The 20,885-nt window shown below is 38.1% G+C and overlaps 1 protein-coding gene across 4 annotated transcripts in view; it reads left to right on the top strand.

The window, feature by feature from the left end:
* The window catches only part of LOC117413866 (POC1 centriolar protein homolog A-like), a 40,884-nt gene extending 20,240 nt beyond the window's left edge, over positions 1 to 20,644 (top strand). For 2 of the 4 annotated variants that reach the window (XM_059000160.1, XM_059000159.1), the window contains exons 10-12: positions 10,146 to 10,352; positions 15,950 to 16,029; positions 19,735 to 20,644. In XM_059000160.1, the coding sequence (XP_058856143.1) occupies positions 10,146 to 10,352; positions 15,950 to 16,029; positions 19,735 to 19,762 (315 nt within the window). In that variant the 3' untranslated portion in view covers positions 19,763 to 20,644. The remainder of the gene's footprint in view (positions 1 to 10,145; positions 10,353 to 15,949; positions 16,030 to 19,734) is intronic. The other 2 variants (XM_059000161.1, XM_059000158.1) reach the window with 1 other exon arrangement.
* Positions 20,645 to 20,885: the final 241 nt, after the last annotated feature.

The raw sequence follows: 20,885 nt of genomic DNA, 5'->3' as shown, positions 1-20,885 counted from the left end.
AGAAACAGAGCACTTGAACAGTGTAAAACATGCCATCTGTGTATTGCCATGCATTCCAACATTGTAACGTAGCAAGGATGTTATGTCACGAAGCTGTGCAGTCTACATAGCACTGATAGTTATGTAGTATTGCTAGTTGGATTGTGTCTTATTCCTCTGACTGAAACTGATTGTGTTGAAAATGGAGATTTGAAAGATGTTTGCATTGTGAGTAATAGACTCATTTAGCTTGCTAAAAAGGGCCTGCATTTTTAATGTGGACTGGCATGCAGCTTGTATGATGATGCCCTCTTAAAAAACATTATCATTGAGCTAAAAGTGGCTGTACAGAACAGTGCTCTCATTATATTAAAATCCCCCCCCCCCCCTTCCCTTCCACTGAATTGAGTCGGTATTCCAGGAAAATGTAATTTGCTCATTAATTTAGTAACTGAGAAAATACACTAAAATAATTTTGTTGATCAAGGACTAAGGACTGCTCGTTTGTCTAATTAAAAATAGTTTTTAAAAGGAATGTCATCTGTCATGCAAATCTTGATGTAATGCTAGTGGTCTTGTTTAAAACTAGGCTTCATTGATTATTCCTTTTTACATATACCATAATATTTTATTGTCATAATTGTGATGTTTGACTGGTGCTGTCACCTGTTATGCTTGCTCAGGCCACTGACTTGTTAAATCATTTGCACATTTGGATGCAGCTGCTGTGAACCAAGCCAGAGCCAATAGAATTAGTTTTCTTTGTACCCTGAACAGACACCAGATAGGAGTAGTGATTGCTCAACACATCCCAAAACAATGTCCTTTTGGGGTGAAAGACCCAGGCTTTTATCAAGGAATAAATACTACACCTTGTTTCAATTCCAAACATAATTTATTTTCCTTTATCTTTTTAATGCTAGCTGTCTCTGTTCTTCAAGATGATCCAGCCGACAAGGCAGAGTTCAGTGAAGAAACAGGTTGAATGTGCAGATTTCTATCAACCTAGTTTGTGACGTGTGCTGCATGCCAGGGCAACAATTTTTGTCTGACACTGCCGTCCTTCTGGAGATTAAAATAAAAGAACCTCATTTAACTAATTTATCCCTGCACGATTGCTCAGTAGACAGTTAAAAGTTTTGCTCTCCATATGGGAGAGTAGAAATGTATTGTGTTAAGACACTCTTTACTTGTTGAACGGCGAAGGAGGCCAGTGGTAATCAGCAGCAGCAGGGATAACATCTCAGCAAGAATAAAGTACACACGCATTTAGAACAGGTGACACGCAACTTCTTCACGTTTTGTGCCATCATGCGTCTTAAACTGCTATGGTCAAAGACACTTAATTTGTGCACTGTATATGTAACTGTTAATGTCAAAAACTGGTTAATTGATGGATTTCCAAGATATTAAGTGGAAAATCCTAGAATAGACCTACTTCTAACCTTAACCATGGCAAACATGTTAAAGTTTGATGTTTGCTGCACGATGATGAGTTTGGACTTGAAACCTGTTGGCCTTCCATACATTTTATCTGGCAGCATGTTGTGATGGGTTACCTTAGGTTTAACTTCTTCTGTATTGATAGTGTTTTTGAGGCTTGGAATACTTTTTGAAAGAAGCTGTTGTTTTTGTTAGTATGTTTCTCTAATTTTATGTATTTTTCTGTCTAGAGAAATTGGACAGATAGATTTTCATTGCCACCTTTTAATGGTCCATTTTTTTTTGTAACAGAATTATCTTTAAAAATAGATGTGTTATTAAAGAATAATAGCACACCATTAGTTCACGAGCGAATTAAAGAAACTAGAAGTGACGTTCATTGGGATCACAGAGGTCTGGAAAGTGACTTGTGGTCTGATTGCCGTAATTTTAATCAGTGGCCAAAAGACTTGGATTACAATCTGTTTGGTTAATGGCAAAGGATAATACAGTTGAATACCATTTTAATTGACTGCAATCAGTTAACCAGTTCAATATGCAATGCTTTCCTTTTTTCTTTTTTTCCCCTCCTATCTAACTCTATGTGCTCCTTCTCCTGGGTCTCCGTAACACTGGGATGTGGTCTGTCAAGTTAAACGACTTGAACATGTGCCTAATTGCACTGCTAGAAAATCAAGAGATTTTCAATAAACAAAATAGATCTGCCCTCTTAAATAGGCAACTAAGGGGGCATTTGGGTGCACTGATTTTAAATGCTACCCTTTTCTGTTGCTCATTAAATACATCGGTCATACATCAATGGTGATGTCTGTCTCTCGGCTGAAGCTTCTGATCACGTGTAGAGTGTAGAGTATGGAAGTGCACACACATCCTTCCTGCAAGTCGGTTTCCTCTTTCTCCTCTGAAGATTAAAGCCTTGTAACTACACTCTAATAAACATGCTCATTTTCATTCATTAGGGCTAGATTGCCTTTTCCTTCTTTTTTATTCAGACAGGCAAGATCTTAAATCTGACCGAACAACATAGTTTTATCAGGTGTCACTGACTGACAGACTCATTGCTTCTGTCTCAAGTCTATCTGACAAGCTGTAATGTCAAGATCTTCACCTACGTGTTTACAGTCGGATGATTATATACTGTATATATATTTTTTTTGAAATTCTATAGTCTAATGTAAGTTAAATAAACCTTTTAAGCTTCCGACATGCTAATTAATTTCACTGCTGAAAATAACACGTGGGTTTAATTTAGCTATGTTCTTGTGTTCTTGTGACCTTTGTGACTGTCACCTTCCTAATTTGCCAGCCAGTAACATAAACATTCTGTCTGATAAACTGAAAACTTTTCAAAAAGTCAGAGGCCAAAGGCAATTAATTGTAGATTTTCAGGTGCTGAAGTTGAAATAATTCTGAGGCAGATTGTTTTATATATATCGAATTTTTTTTTTTTTTTTTTTTTTTTTGCACCTCAAAACAGTCCAGTAAAATGTAAATACTGGAGCAGTGAAAGGCAGCATCTTGAGAAACTGAGCCATCTGTCTAATAATTAATTTATTCTCTGTCTCTTTCTCCTTGTTCTGGTTTGATTCAGCCTATGACTGCTGTATTCGTACAGCAGGGCACTGCCTAATTGACGTGAAATTGCTTTGTTGAAAGGATATCTTTTCAATTCACATCCTCCAGAGAGGTTTTGTCTCAGTTGTCTGTTCCAGGTGTGTCTCCTCCAAGTGGAGGTACAGGGTTTACCTTCAGAGGTCACCTGAAAACCTGTCTAATTGGAGATGCATGAAGTGCCTGAGGGCAGCCCCGCTTCTGCGAACATAGAAACCATCTGTCTGCGCAGCAGGCTCGGTTCATTAGAGCTGTGGAGGTGAGCTTGCTTCGCTAACAATGAACATCCGTTACTGAGCAATTCACTGCAGCCTCTGCTCTCTTACAGCGCGTCGTTTTCTTGACCTGCTGTGCCATAAATACAAATTTTGTTGCAGCAGGATTTGCCAGACAATTTCCTGTGTCCTTCATTTAAAGTGTCCCCCTGCTGGATAATCAGATGGAACAATAAACAAAGAGAGCGTGATGCTGTATTAACAGACCCTAGAGCTAGGCAGGGAGAAGGATTATTAGATTGCATCTCATTATTTTGTTTATATGCACCGTCTGTCTAACATGACATAGAATTTCGGGTTTGCATACGAATAGTTCAATCATATAACCATTATCTTGGAGCAGGCTTATCAAGAGGTTGTACATCGAATATGTCTTAATGTATTTGACATGTGTAATGCATGTCAATCCTCCAAATCTTCCAAGGAAAACAATCTTCTTCATACTTTTTATTTGGAAAGCAGGTGTTAGCCCCCCCGTTTGTCCCTATTTAATCCCACACCACAGTGTTAATCACAGTTTTGGACAGATCTCCCTGAAAGTACAATAGGTGGAAGTTAATGACCAGTTGCTAAATGTTCAGTTTGTTAATGACATGGAGGACTCTGCCTCTGCCCCTTTAAATGGGTTGTGGGCACCAGAAGATGAATAAAGCTGTGGGTTTTTTTATCACACGAAAATTGCATGCCGTACATGCTGTGGATGTTGTAATAGAAAGTAGTTATATCCAGACAGTAGCTGTCGGTATCGGCAGTTTTTCACTGACAAATGGGGATTTCATCCAGAAGAACCCCCCTCGTTATTAATGTAACTATAAAAGGCTGGGTGCACAGGAAGCTGCGCATTTACCTTTTGAGTGCAGGCGTTTCCGCAGTAGTTGCAGTATTAATGAGACTTTCATCTGAGTTTGTGCAGGTTTGTTTTTTGTTCCATTACCTCAGCTTTCATTTAGAAATAATAAAAAGGGGTCCCCCGAGTGGCTCACCTGGTAAAAGCGCAGCGGAGTGGTGTGCAGGGTGAGTCATACAGCGCAGACTCACGTCCCGGTTTGTGCCGAGTTGCCAGTCTTCTATTGAGATTCCGAAGGGAGCATCTCATTGGCTCTGGCACTTCTGTAGGTTAAGGAGGCAAAACCGGCAGGGACTGCTTCTCCTCACTGCTGACTCTGTGTGTAATTTAGTAGGCAGTTGTATATAAGCATGTCAAAATGTTGGTCTGTGTCTGTGTTAAAGCTAAGGTCAGAGAAGAGACCTGTGTGGTCAGACCTGAGATGGGATGGGGACGGTTTTGGTTATGGTTATCGGTAAACAGCTTAGCCATCCGGTTCTAGTTAAAACTTGGAATCAGTTTAGGCTTTTGTTTTGTGTTAATAAATATACAGGTCCTGCCCTGTTGAAACCTACCTGTGCTTTTTGAGTGTTCATTTTACACGAGAAGACGAGTGTGAAAAGGTCCCGAAAGTGGCAAGCTTACCCTGGTTTGCCACAGTAGCTACAGTATGAATAATTTGCTCCCATCTGTCAGAAGCAATGCATTGAGGGATAACAATGTGTCAGCATTATGTGCTCCATTGCTCAGTTCACTTTAAAAACCATGACGAAAGATTTAACCAAATTGTTTTTCAAAACTGTAAACAAATATACAACCCAGTAACAGTCACTATGGAACATTTTAGGTACTTTTGGATGATGGCATTCATTAACCCTAAACATCTGGAGGTACATTGGTAATGTTAGTGTCATATTATAGATGTGTGGGTTTCTGGATATTACAAACTCGATCAGTTTGACCATCCAAACTGGTCAAACTGAAACTTTGTATCCTGGATCTATATCCCAGATATAACACCAGCTTCGTCTTTTTTCAAATTACGAAAGTGGAATCAGAAGGCGGCCAAGATGATACGTATGTTACTTACATTACCTACTAAGAGGGAACATACTTCACTGGATTGACTTTCAAAATTAGGTAGGTTGGCAAAAGGGTGGGTGTACTGTATGTAGTTTGTGTATGAATCTGCACTGAAGAGCACTGGCACCACACACAATTAAAACTGGCTGGTTCAGGGTATGTGAAAAAATGAGCTAACTAAATCCTGCACTTGGCATAAAAAGAAGCTATCGCCTTGGTAATTGCTTGAATATTCCTTATGTGTGAGCCAATGTTCCTAGATCATGTCCTATTTGATCCCCACACTGCTTTAACATCGGTGCTACCAGGATACCACTGCAGCACTCTTTTAGAGCACGAAGCTTTTTTCTAAGTGTGGGAAGGAGTGGGGAAAAACACTACATTCTTCAGAGCTGCATCATTGTGTAACACAACATTCAATTAATCCTGTCTGTGGTGAGACATGTCTAAAATCATTAGAAACCTAAGGAAACATGAAGAGAGGGCAGAACCTAAAATACCATTCAGCCGGGAGAGCACTAGAAGGATCATTTAAAACTCACTTTAGTCCATGTCAGGTATCTGAATATATAGATTCACAAGGAATGGGTGGTTATCTGTATATTGTATAGTCTTGGCAGGCCAGTGTGATGCAAATCATTTACATATGCCACTTTTTGTTCTGGATCTAGAATTGGTTTGATGTTCTGAAGGCAACATTTAGTTCTCCAGAGACTGCTAGGGTCAGAACAAATTATTTATAATAATGCTTGTGATACACAGGAGACAGAAACCGCAGTGCAGTGTGGCCATACTTGTAGGGTTTCCAAAAAAATCTTTGGCCCCCTGGGGGGGGTGGGGGTGGGGGGCTACATTTATAAATGAAACTAACTGAGAGAGGCACTTGCGTAGACCAGCAAGAATTGATGTTGTATTTTTTTTTTCTCGAAAATGAAACTGTGCTGAATGAAGAAGTATTTTAGGAGCTTGTAAGGATTTGCCAAGAGTGAACTGGACAGAGTACAGTAACATGCATTGTAAGCCCTTATTTCCTTCTGGTTTGTGTCCGCCTCTGCTGTTCCTTTCTTTTATAACCCTGTGCAGACATACAATAAGCGTGCCTAAAGTCGGATTGATGGTAGCTGAGTGTTGAAAGAAAAAAAAAAAAAGGTTGCTGACTCTTACTTCAAAGCAGGAGGAGCCGTTCTGCTAGACACTGAGCCTGTAACAAAACCTCCCTGGCACTCCAGCTCAGATAAGCAACCAGGCAGCATAGAAGGAGTCTGTCTTCTGTTATCAGGTCTGTGGACAGGGCTGGAGACAGAAGAGTATTATCTTCATTCCCCAGAACACATGGTAGTAGGTTTAGAGATCAAACATATACATTCCACTGAATACCTTTGAGAGTCCAAGATAGACTTGTTTGATTTCTATTGCCCAAGCTACTGAAACGGTTAACTTCTGACACCAGTGATCAATGTTTCTGCATTCATAATGCATTAATACACTCAAAATGCATTAATCAAAATCTTTAAGAAATATTTTTTTCCATGGTAAAAGTTAACTATATGGCTGTATTAACATTGGCAATAATGGCTTTGTCTTTCTTGTCCAAGGATACATTTCAAATGTCCTGAGGCAACTTTTCCACTGTTAGTTTTTCCAGTCCAGGTGATTCATTACATCTGTTGTATCATAAGGCATTGTGAATCACATGCTGTAAATGGACATATGTGTAAGCAGCTGCAGCAGGTTTATTATGTGGCTGTTGCTAACAGCTAATTTCTTCACCAATAGTTAATTTTGCCTTGCTACTGTTTGCTTGGGGGCTTTTCAGTTTTTTTTTTCACCAGATTTATGGCATCTCAACCAGTTTGGAAGTGGATACTGTACAAACTGAAAATCTAATTTCCTTGTGGGGAGGGATGGGATGGGATGTTGTTTGTCTCCCTCTAGCAGGAAATGAGGGTAAATAAAGCTGTCCCCCTGCCTTTTCGGCTGCCAGTGTGAACGGAACACACACACAATCGCAAGCCGATAAGGGATAATTACAACAAACATTTTGAGAGAGAGAGAGAGATTTCAACCTGCTGGTGACACAAATGGTGCCATTGCGGATGTCCGAAAAACACTTATTTATTTGATCAGCCTCAAAACCAAATTGCATATCTGTTTTGCTGGGTGCTGACAAAGCTTTTCTTTTACATAAGGCATTCAAGAAGTGACCGCAAGAGAAGCTGTGGCAATGACAAACTTGTCTACATTTTTTAAAGTCTTTGTGTTAAAAAAAATAAAATAAAAAAGAAGCTTTGCCTTTATTAGAGAAGATTGGTGTGAAATCAATAATCTGAGTTTGAATACATCTGCAGTCCATAAGTATCCGTTTTGTCGTCAGAAATCATTTTTACATGCATTATTAGGCACAAAAGGGTCATTTTGTCCATTATGAGCTGGTGATGATGTAGACACAGTAAGAGAAGTAAACTAATCTAACAAAAGTGCTTGTGATTTTATTCGATCCAAAGCAATTTCGGATTCCAGTCGGAACTGCGTTTAACACACGCAGCACATCGTGCACAACTTGTCACTTCTACTTATTATATTCTGCTTTGCTTTTTTTGGCTTTTTAAATAAAGATACAGGTACTGCCTGATATTTTGTAGGTCATACAGTAATTACCTGTGTTGACATTGTGATTCCTGTATGAGACCAACAGTGCTCTATTGTTTAAAACCAAAAAAACCTATCGATGTTGCAATCTGTGTACTCTGGACCAGATCCATATTGCTTGATAAATTGTTATTTTTTGCCATGCAGCGTGTGCTCCAATAACCAGTCTGGGTTTATGATGGAGATCAGGCCATTTCTAAGAGCCAATGAAAAAAACCTTTAATGTAAAGTGCATGACTAAGATGTATTCAAATGTTACAGAACACCTTGGAAAGCACCTTTGCTTTGTCCTGTATTGTCCGTATAGCAGCGTTACATTTTTAAACGTATTGATGAAAAAAATATCAAAACCGTTGGGAATATGTTGAAAACAAATGCAGTGATGTGAACAACACGGGATACAGCGTAGGTAAAGTGATGGGTTTCTTGAACACTGCAGGGGGGTCTGTCTGTAACACTTCGAAACATTGAGGGGTGGTAAACCTGGGGAAGTCACTAATTTGTTTAATTCTGCACACTCTGTTTCCCAGTTAATTAGCTTTTAACAAATCGGTTGATAACCAGATGTTTCTCAATTTCCAGATAAAGCTAACCTATTGTTCCATGTATTTGAAGAAATATGCAGAGATCCAATTTTATTTTTTCAAGAATGGTCGGTTTCCTGTGATTTTTATATAATATCAATTTAATATGCTAGAAGGTCTAGTACTTTTCTCTTCTGAGCACAATGTCTTATTTCTAAAAACTACTATGAACTACAAATAAATATTGCTTCAGATTTGCTCTCTATATTGTACAGTATGTACTTATACCTTCCTTATATTCCCTTTCCCATCTAAGAATGTAATTGAATTTTGTGAATCCAGCCTCACACAGAGCATACCTGCTGGATTACTGCACACAAAAGAACCATAAATAGGCTTCAGATGTAGCAGCTTCCTGTTACCTTCAAGCCACATGGTTTTCTAACCTTATAAAAAAACAAAATACAATTTAGTGCTTCCTTTTCTTTTTGCCATAATGGAACAGATAAAAAAGGGGGGAAATCATGATTAAGAGTGTGCTGCTACAGATACAGGTGTGGATAACTGTGGACAAACAAAACACAAGTTTTATGCTTCATCAATCTGAGGAAATCCAAAATTTGCTTTTGAATTTGAATTTTAACATGGAAAATGTAAAACTATAAGACCAGCAGTGCGATATATACACAGAAAGAAGGACCACCAGGTGAAATCTCTGATAGAGATCAAGTCAGCAGTTGAGCCTGGGTGGCATGGTGTCTACCACTTTGGCTTTTTTAATTTGCAAGACAGGGATTTTAAGTTTTGGTCGTCGCAGACTAGCTGTAAACTTTGGACCACAAAGGAAGAACTTTGTTACCTTTTCATAACTTGCTCCCTTTTATGTGGCAGTCTTTTAGACACTACCCAGTATGGCCAGGGCTCTCATTTGCCTTATAATTCCCAACCACAACCTTGTTATGAGGCAGAAAACAAATAGCACGGTCTCCACTACGGCTCCCCCAACTTCAGCGTCTACTGTAAGAAAAAAATGTAATAAAATACAAAATGTGAGAAAATGTGTAACAGTTTATTTTTTTCGAAAAGCATCTGAATACATGCCATACCCATGTGTTTATTTTATAATGATCTTTGGGAGCCTGTGAGAGACTGCCCTGCCAACCTTTTGTTGTCTTTTGTTTGCCTCCCTGTCACCAGCATCATACAATACATATTTATTCACTGTACCTTGGATCAGTAATCTGCCTTTACAGCACCTGTTGAACAGATGTTAAGGATAGCTCAAGGCGAAATGGTTTAAAGCAAGAATTACTGTTCTTGAAATGTTGCCGGTTTTGTTATTGGAGACTGTTGCTTAATATATAAAAGATGTGTGTGTATTTTTTTTTGTTTGCTTGAGTGTGCAGATTTTACAAAGGATATTGTTTCATATACCAGAGGATTATGGACATACTGGTAGATATTGGATGTTTCTTAAAGTGAACGACTCATTTCTACTGTGCTATTTATCCATTTTAGTAGGCAAGTTTATAGTCTTATATGTTATCAAAACCAGTCAGTCAGTGAAAATGCAAGCTTACCTGGTTCACAGTGTTTGCAAAGCACAAGGTCAAGCATCAGTGATGTTTACTGTATTTATGCTTATGAATGACCCCGTGCTTGATGTTGTTTTCTAAATCTAACTAAACTACACTTTTTTACACACTATTTTACATTTTTTTCCAATTCTTTGTCCTTTTTTTTTTCTGGTCACAGTCCTCAGAAGGAGTTGACTTCTCAGACATTCCACTTTCCCATGTTGAGAAAAGGAGTGTGAGCCAGACCCGTCCCTCACAGGTTCCCAAAGATACCTCTGTCTCCTCTCCAACCTCACGACAGCAGCAGCCTCAGGACAACGGGGTTCCAGCAGCCCTGGCTAGCACCCTGGAACATATAGTGTGCCAGCTGGATGTCCTTACCCAGGTAATTAGAAGCCAGAATCCATTTGGTGGTGCTTTTAGTTCTTTCTTTCTTTCTTTCTTTCTTTCTTTCTTTCTTTCTTTCTTTCTTTCTTTCTTTCTTTTATTATTCGCTCGCTATGTCTGTCAGTCTGTACTGTCTGTCAGACGTTCTTATGCATGATTCTGGATTTGTCTTTACTGGTATGGTTTGGGACGTATGTCACTGAGATCCTTGTTTAACATTTAGCCCTGATTTGAACTAATGCACACTCCTTATAGCTGCCTCTTATTTGAATGGTTCTTTCAGCACTGAAGAAGGCAGTATATAATTGCCTCTGCCACAGAGTTTACTGTGTTTTAAGATTTTGAAGTGTTCTGGCATACTGGTTGCATGTCCCTTTTCTACTGTTGTGTTATTTAGGGATCGTTCACTACCTTACCAGGTTTTTCTTTTGTAGTAACTCTAGTTTCATTACAAAAAACACATTTTTTAATTCACTTGTATTTATAAAAGGCTCTGTTGATATGGGGGTGTATACCATAAATTCCAGTTTAATTCCCCTTTGAGTTTGCACTGTTAGAATAGCCCCACCATGTCCCAGTTATTATGTAACAGAACACTTTCTATCCTAGTGCTCTTAAAACTAGTTGATCTGTCTATGTGAGTACCAGCTAAGCCTTATTCACAGCTTTGAAGACTGATTACAGTCATTAGTTATAATTTTTTTTAATATGTGCATCTATATAATAACCCAAGTGACAGTTGTGATATTGTCTGCATTAAGTTTCATGTGCATTTATTAATATTACAATCGGACTGTGTGCATCAAGGGCCCTTTGCAGTGGCTTTAATTGTCACTAAGTGGGTCACTGCACTTATAAGGGTAGACACCTCGGGATGGGCTAATGCGTTCTTCCCTAATGGACTTCATCATTCTGTTAATTGTTGTACTGATGGTGTGGGCAGTGTATCAGGCGAGACTGCTTCAGTTTACACTGGTAATGGTATATTGTGGAGGGAGACTGCATGATTTTGTTTGCTAACTGAAGAGGCCCCTTTTCTTGGCAGACTTCAGCCAGCCAAAGTAAGGGGCAGGGAATGTGTTTTTTCATCTGTCAGTCACCACCATAGGGCATATTCAACTTTTTGAGCATTTCCATTAATTTATAAACAACTATGGAGGAGTCTCGTAAACATAAAAGACCTCGCTGGTTTAAAGTGCTAAAAGCTGCAGTTAAGTGTGCCTTGCCTTTGTTGGTACTGTAACTGCATAGCTGTTGCTGAGTACAAGGACTTTACAGACAAAAGATGGTCTAGGTATAATCATGAAATAAAAAAGGAAATGGCCACGGAACTAAAAACTTTGGCTGTGAAAGAAGCCATAAAGAAAACAATCTAGTGGAATTAAAGCCCAAGACCAGCGCTGTATGGAAAACAGCTCTGTCCTCATTTCCAAGAGGTGACTGTCCAGTTTGGAGTGTTAGTGAAAACATTTACATGGACCTTTAATTCCATAAACTTGTGCTCCCGCGGGGGGGGAGGAATGCATTAGAAAAGCATCTCTCTTCTTTCTGGAGGAAATGGAAGCACTGTATTCTGATAAAGGCAGTGTAGACATGTCAGCTTGTGTGTGAATGTCGGCTGGTGTTTTTATTTATAGCCCTTGACTGTAAGATAACACAGACACTCACTGACTGGCAGATAACATTGGGAGCGTTTTATTTCATCCTTTTATGTCTCTTAAAGACTCTTTCACATTCTTGTTTCATGGGATATCTAGTCTCCATTTATTGGGAAATTGAATACTCAGAAACCTAGATCCTTTGGCGTCAAATAAGCTGCTGCAATGGGAAACTCAAGACTCTTGAGGCTTTATTGCTTCTTTTTCTGCTCACCTTGCAGCTCAGTTCAATCATACAAAATACTGCACTGTGATTAGGCCTTGACTCAAGGTCACTTATCTAGCGTTTTCAAACCACTATCGCAGTAAATAAATGTTTTGTTTTTATCTGAAAGTAGCGCTGGGACGAACGTGGAATTTTCATGTTCGGATATCCATTTAAGATTCAGACAAGTATTCGAATATGTGTTAATTTTCTAAACGTTATCAAAACCAGTATATCTAACACTTAAAGTAGAAAAATATCCCAGAAGTGAGAATACATTTTGAAAGCCTTACTTCACCCTAGTCAATTAACTATAAAACACAGGATGCCATACAGTAGTTACAGTGTTTATTTCAATCAAAAACAGTACATAAAGTAGACACCATGATATTTTATATATATATATATATATATATATATATATATATATATATAATCCCTGCCATTGTCATGTCTTTGCAGTAAACAAAATTGCCATAGACGCATGCTGATACATTTCAAAATTGTTGCCACTTAAAAGCAAAATGGTAAATTGCATGCTGTGTAAACTGGTGAACGTCAAGTGAAATACATGTGACAGCAGGAATGAGTCTCTGAACTGACGATCGTTTGGTTTCGCACTTTCCATTTACTGGGATTCTTGGCAGGGCCCAGCCTGTGCAATTGAATTAGGACGCTGAGTAAAAGTAGGTTATATTTTCTTAAGGGGTTGGTGCCTGTGGTTAACTATGTATGGGGATGGTTAACCCAATATATGTATTGTGGCACCTTTTAGCTTGCTATAAACCCATGGGGGTGATCCAATATTCAACAAAAAAGCTTATTTTCTTTCTAGTCTGTATACTTTAAAGTATTTGTTAATACAATTAAAATACATTAGAAATCCGGATTGTTTTAGAGAGAACAAAAAACTGGATGACTGTCAGTCTGAGGCTAGCAAATGAGTAAAGACTGTTTAGGGCGTGGCTTTTTAAATTGACAAAGCCACTAAGCCAGCTGGCAGGGCACCTTTTCTTATACTTAAGTGTTTGAAACAAAGCAAAAGATATATATATATATATATATATATATATATATATATATATATATATATATATATATATATATATCAAACAGGCTTGTAGAAGTGTAATGATGGCAATTCAGGTGGAGTCAGAGCTGTTCATAAGCTTTAGATTTGTAAATATAAAATCTTTCATTATTGATTTATTTTTTATTGTTACCACAGGCTGACTCACAGTATTAGTCAGTGGAACATGAAAGAAATCGTCTATAAGGAAAATGTATCACTACTGTAAACTAGCACAGCGGTTGCTAGTCTAATCTTAAACATACGGACAGTCATTGATTACGGAAAGGCAATTAAACTCAGCATTGCATAATATTTATTTAGTAAATACGGACAGAAGAAAAGTGATTGGTTTAACCCATTCTCCCTGGGCTCTGCTGTAAAGTAAATGTGACTCTGCTTCTTATACCAGTTATTTATAATTGTCTAAAAGCAATCAGAAGCCAATTTTACAGTCTGCTCAGTACCCAATATGTAAAATTGGTACAGATTTTTAAGGTAACTTCTCTTACATTTTCTTTATTTTTTTTTGCATTACTAAGAAACTGTACCTACCAGACTTAGTATATCTCTTTACATGGTAGGGTGCAATGGTAAATTTGGTTGTGTTTAGGTTTATGGTAAGTTAAAACCATTATAATGTACTAAGGACTACAAAGGTGATCTGGAATAAGAAGTTGAGGGTTTATTTGTACCTAAATTAATCCACAATGACTGGAAAAAGCTAGAATAAACAGACACTACAACTGATAACGTCTTCACAACTTGTTTCTCTTTCAGCTGGCAAGATAAAAAAAAAGAAGGAATGAAACTTTCTTAGGGCAGGGATTATCTTTTAGCCTTTGATATCAATAACTGAGTGCATCCCTATGCTGGAGCCATAAATAAGCACTGATGTAAAATTACATTCAAACATAACCCATTCAGAAAATGGCACTCCACAAAGCTAGGAGGGCTTTTGATCCATCTTATCTTTTTTGGAAGGATGTGGATAATTATTCATTTATGCATTTAAAATGTATTTTAAAAAGTGACTTGTTATGCTGTACAACAAGAAACCCAATTCATTCCAGGTCTGATTAGTTTAGCTGTAGCCTTTGGTTGCTCGGGGCCAGTATTTTGATGTTTACTCTGTGCTGATCTTCACAAATTAAACCATGCCAGTGTGCTCCCTTTGCTGTTGAATGTTTCCATGTGTTTTTCTTGCTTGACCTGGATGCTGGTATTTGTCCGTTACCTGGGGGGTGGGCGGGAGGGGAGCAGTGCAACAGATGGTTTCCATTGTGAGTGGAAGTGTTTTTTTGCCACTGCACCTCCGATAGCATGTGGTAAATAGCTCTGGTCTAAATGAAGACAGGGTTGAAGAGGCGAACACACACGTGGGACCATTTATTGACATTCCAGGCCTTCAGCCATTCACAGGGAGCAGTTCCTTCTAACCTATCAGGCAGGTCTTCTCCTCTTCCCAGTCACACTTTGGCAACTTCTTCAAAGTCTTATGGTGACTCCCTTTATCTCCTCTCCTTATTAGCAATGAAAGCAACAACCTAAATAAGCAAACCCACCTTGCACCATGCCTAACCTCAAGACAAAGCAAGGGGGTGGAGGGCCTTCACCCTTGTTCGCTGTATTTCTCACATACGTCTTCTGAGTCGTACATACTGATAAATCATCTCCTGATCACTTGATTTATCACCAAACTCCTCAATAATGCGATCCAAGTCATTATTTTATTACTATAACATCTCAAAAAGCTTGGCAAATGAGAGTGTTGGATGCAGAAGCAGCTATCTTGGTTGTTTATGTCTGTGTTATGTCTGTGGTGAAGGGACTGCGTTTTGCTCGGATCCACCTCTAATTTTTTTCAGGATTTTTCTTTCTTATCTCTGCAATTTTGAAAGCTTTTCTCCTGCTTTTCTCAGAAATAACGACTAGGGACCTATGAATGACGTCTTTTTGATGATGTTGGACCTGGTCTGACATAGGACCGCAAAGGGTTAATGGTGCCTCTTGACATCTTGTAAGGTTTAAACACACACTAAATCAAATACTGTAACCTTTTCTTCAAGAAACTATAGCCTCATTCTTCATCTTTGTGGATTCAGTACTTTTGTGATGTTTGTTGGACTACCACTTTACCCCACCTGTTTAGAAGTCTCAGTTTTTTTGCCAGCAGAAATTAAATATGTTATAAGTAGGCTTGCTACTATTCGATTTTTATTTTTTTGCCAAATCGACAATTAATATCGATGTTTATTTTAGAAAGGATTTCTTTTTTTCCAATCAAGCGGAGAATGGGTGAAATCCACTGTTATGCTTTAAAAAAAACAAAAAAAAAAAACAAAACTTTTTATGCCATTGAGAAACGTCTTATTTAGCGAAACCCCATATTCAACATGTAACAAAGCCATGGTTACCAACATTCTAACTGAAATAACGTTTGGTCACAGCAGAGCTACCTACAGCAGATTTCTACCTACACAAATTAAAAAAATGGTCTCAAATAAACCGTAGAAAACGCAGCATATAAATGTGTATTAACCCAGACTTTTATAGCATAGATTTACGAGTAAAAATAATATGCACAGAACAAAAACGTGAGATAATTGAACAGAACTAACTTGCACTTATTCAGAGTCTGAACTCCCCCTCTCCTGCTTCAGGCTCAGCACAGCTGGACTCTGAGTCACTGGAAGGTCAGGCCTGCGTCGTCCTGCCGCGGAGACTTCAGCCATCGGTCAGGGTATTGTGCACAGTATTCATTAAGTGTTTTCCTCTTGCGCCCCATCAAACTGTATCTGTCACTGTATACCTATAGCAAAAGCCTACCTACACCTTAACCTTCTAATTTCAAAGTAGGCGCTTTGAATGACAGGCGCTGTAGCTGGCAAATGAAAATGCACAGTCGGTGCAGGTCTTGATGTTTGACAGTTATTTAAGCGAATGAGAGCATTGTAGCACTGCTTCAGTCAACGAGATCTGTCACAACAGGGTGAAATGACAGTGACAGTGAAACTACAGTACTAACGTACCACTGAGATGATTGACAGCGACCCCTAGCCATTCAGAGCGGAAAGGAGACGGGACAGACAGTAAGTATAAAAACTACACAAAGTAGAGGTGATCTCTAAATGATTATTTTTGGTAAGAAAATAAAAAGTAGCGGTTTTACTGATGTTTATCCTATATAAATTGATTTTAGTCAAACTAAATTTGGATTTCGATGTTTAACGAGCTTTACCGATTAATATCGAAAAGTGGCAAGCCCAAAGTGTTGAAGTTACAAGCTCCTGTATGCATCAATTTTATTTTAGTAATGTTTTGTACTGTTGTGTTACAAACAGATTTCAAAGAGTGAGGCAATGTGAAAGGCATACAAGATGCAGACTTTCCAAACAGTAGTTAGAAATGGCAATATTTAGAAATATGTTTAATGGATTTGAGCTAAGAAACCACAGTTTATTGGACTTCAGCCAGTACGCATAAAATAGTTCCTGTTAAACTATCATTCAACCAATAATAGTACAGAAGTGTAACACAGTATCATGGATCAGTTTAAATAACATCTAGTAGCAGTTTATATTTGTATACTAGCTTAATCACGAGTGTGCCGCTTGTCTCTGGAGTTTCGTAACATACTAACCTAAGTAAAAGTAAATACATTATGATTATTGACATCCGGACTTCCGATCTGACTCCCCAATCATAAAACGTTGGTATTAATAATGTTATATTTAGTACTCGCTTCTCATCTAGCTGAACAACAAACTATACAGAAGATCTTCAGAGAAAACAAAAACAAAAAGTTAGACTTTACCTGAACCTTAAAAGCTGTGGATGTTGAAGCTCCTGCCAAGGACAAAAGTGTAGAATTCCTGCTGTCGTTTTACAATGAGGTGCCTGTCGTTGTTTGTCTTTATGTACATGCAGTACTGCCTAGAGAACCACTGGCCAATTGTGATTAGCTACAGCATGCTGTATGACAAGTTCTAGAGAGTAGCAGAAGCTGGGATTCATGGAGAAACTGTATGGCAGTGCTGTGTGTATGTCATGCTTAGATTTTTGTACACAGACGATGAAGCTTGTTGGGATTGTGACAATGGTGGCTCCACTTTTGTATTTACAGGAGGATAAATGTTACTATGCATGTTAAACAATAAGCAAAAAAAAAAAAACAATATTAAAGAAATAAAGAAAAGCCCTGATGATTTTGATAAAACTGGTTTGTCCTCTGCCATACAGAGTGAGTGATATCGCCGGCAGCACAGCTTGCGAGCGCATGATGGTGTGATAAGCACACTGTATTGATTGGAAAAGCACACTGGTTCTGGCTGGTGGAGAAGAAAGGGAAGGAAATGCAAAACCCTTTCCCTGTAACATGAAATACCAGCAGACGTTATCTTGTTATGGCTCCTTGACCCCGGGGGATTTATTCAGGAAGCCTGCTGACTCTCGATTCTCAGACTCAACCGCATGTTGGAGTGCACAAAACACGCCATTCCGGGTTGTGATAACCCCAATCCCTGTGCTGGAACAGTACAGTCGCTGTAGTCCGAGAACCCCCAAGGCCATCGTAACCGTGACTAGAACATACAAAAAGAGGTTTCTTCTTCTTAAGAGTTCACAGAGAATAAATGAAATTGCAAAGCTAAAAATGGCAATCACTAACCATGCAAGCAAGACTGATTCTCTGTCTGTCAGATGTATTTTGTGTATGGGGGCTTGTGAGCTAAAAATTGCTGCGCGGAGCCCTTTGTTTGATCAGTATTAAAATAACCTATTGTTCCTTCTTTTTAAATTAGCTAGCCTTGCTTTAATTGACAGTGCTATATTTAACTGTTCTTGTACATAGCGCTGTTGTATGTATTATAATGGAGTTCTGTTGATTTCAGTCCTTGAGTCAAGGTTTTTATGCATTTGTGTGTTTTATGAAATACCTAAAATCAGGCTTGTATAGTCTTTTGTCTCTGTCAAAAGATTCTACACTTGCCTCAGATGACAGATGACAGCACAGGTCTGCAATTTCATGCTGCACAGAAATAAACTATGGAAAGTACCTGTATGGTAGTTCAAAGCATGCTAGCTGGGATGACCTGAAGGTTAAACATAATTTTATGTTGGCTGTGGTAGCTTTACTCACTCCTAGACCACATGATTTCAATCCCTCATCTAACCCTTAATATTAAGATATTATTCATTATTTTAGGTCTCTTTTATGCAAGAAAAATCCTTTTATATGCTCTGGGGGCATTTGAAAGTACCAGTATACATGGTTTTCAAGTTCACAATATATGTTTTTAGAAAGGTATTTAAAATAGGCAGTAATAGCATATTGTTTTTTCTTTTTTTTAAGCCCTGATCATTAAATAAAGATTCCAGTCTATAGTCTTGTTGCTTCACCACATTTCAAAAGTTTTGTAAAAGTCTGTATATACATTTTTTAATATAAAATTGAGTATTTAAATTAGATTTTTTTTTTATAATGGAAAGAAGTGATGGATGAAAAAAAAAAATCTTCAGTTGCGTTTAGAGCTTAAATCAGAATGTTTGTTGGCAAACCCTAATTTACTTCCTCTCCCATTTTTACCTATTACCCTTATTTTGTACATCCGCAACAGAATGCTGTTCATATCTCCTGCCTTTCAACTCCCAAGCACTCGTCTGTGCAAGAGGAAGGAAGCACAGTCCAAACTGCAGTGACATTCAATTGCAGTTTCATTTAAATTAACTAAGGGGCTCTCGGAAGCACTATGAGTCTGTGGAGCTCAGCCTGTCAGTCGCCAATCTGGACAATATATGTAAGGCAAGTCTACAGGCAAGGTAACTCCAACCACTTCATTACCCCCATGGGGTCAGGGACAAGTATACTATGATTTTCATATGTTTTCGCTTTGGAAACTCGTTCGGTTTTAGGTGATTCTCCTTAAAAAAAATTATCCATCTATCGCTGTAAAGATTGTCCTGTTGCCATTGCACTCCATTTGATAGTCCACAAAAACACTTGAAACATGAACCATTAATGAGTTCAAAACTAGCTCAGTTTGATATGTACACTGCATTCCAAGTATAGGTTGATTCAGGACAATGTTGCTTATTCATGGTGGAGTGAGCTAAAAACATTACAAAATCTTGTGTGGAATCGTATTTCAGGGACTGATTCGGGATGTAAAGCAGATACAGCTGGCTTTTCTGTCTGCTTCTGAATCTGTGTGTGCAGCCAGAAACAAATACAATAGCATAGTATATACTGTGTATGGGCTGGGTTTGTAACTAGCTGTGGGCTTGTCATGTGTCTGTATGTACGTGTATGAAACATTAATCATGTTGTGTTTTAGTAAACATGCTTGGATTCAGATATCTTGATCTGCTTGTGTGTTGTGATAACTGGAGATCTGTAACGTGGACTAAAATACATTTTATTTTCTTATTCCTCACCTCCCGCCCCCAGACAGTGGCTATACTTGAACAGAGACTGACTTTGACTGAAGACAAGCTCAGAGAGTGCATTGACAACCAGCAGATGATCACACTACAGCTTCGTACTAGTAAATAAACATCCAGGATCCTGAGTGTATCATTTACTTTACTGAAAGACAGATCTGAGCTTTTTTTTTTACATGTCTTGATTTAAAGTTATGTGTACAATTTGAAATAACCCTTTAGAGCCTGCTTATAAAAACCAATCATTAGACATTGTTTCTTGGCAACATCAAAGTAAGGCGGAATGGGGGCATTTATTTGAGTACCATTAGAATAGAGTTAATCCTAGCTAATTTAATGTTGCATGAATTTATTCTTGACAATAGTTTTAAATAAATATACAGTGGTGCCCATAACATTGTCTCAAATACTTGCTGATTTGTGGATTATTGATTACATTGCCCACAATGATTCTCTATTGAGAATCTGTACAGGGCTAAGTAAGTAATCAGTCAAAGCTCAAGAGCAAAGGTGTTGGATTCAGATGACAACAGTACAGTCACTGAGTTATTCCAAAAAGACTATTCCTGTTTCTAAACTTTAAACTGGAAATGTGTTGGTTTGGCTTATAGAAAGGGTATTCTTATTTTCCAAGAGAAACAAAGTATAAATAATGTTATGTCTTAATCCAGTTTAGTGTGTGTGAGCCCAGTTGAGCTCTAGCAAGTGAATGTTTGTTTTCTGTTCCTTAATTGAAGTGCTGTGTTCAACATTGTGTCTTATTAAACTAAACTATAGATATCCTGTATTTTTGTACAAAACTGTTTTGTGAGTTTTTTTTTTTTCTTTTAACATTTTGCCATTTTTGTACAATTTTGTAGTTTCAAAAATGAACACTCATGACATCAAATAAAGAAAAGAAAATGAGAATGTGGTCTTGTTTTTTTTTCTAGTTAGCAGAACATGTGAAAGTGGCGTATATCTATCAGTTATAAAGCACCTCATGATGTGCATGTACTTCTGTGAGCTATTTTCAGTTACTTTCATTGTTAAAGCTAATAAAAAAAATGCATTTTTGAAGTTACTGATGCGTTCTTTGTATTCTACCATGTGATCACTTTCATAGAGTAAACTGAACAGAAGAAGTGGAGATGAGACTCCCCGGGTATCATGTCTTAC

The sequence above is a fragment of the Acipenser ruthenus genome, chromosome 25, assembly GCF_902713425.1.
Source record: "Acipenser ruthenus chromosome 25, fAciRut3.2 maternal haplotype, whole genome shotgun sequence".
Classification (NCBI taxonomy): Eukaryota; Metazoa; Chordata; class Actinopteri; order Acipenseriformes; family Acipenseridae; genus Acipenser; species Acipenser ruthenus.
Note: the sequence above shows the minus strand (reverse complement) of the source record. Positions and strands in the feature narration are given on the sequence as shown.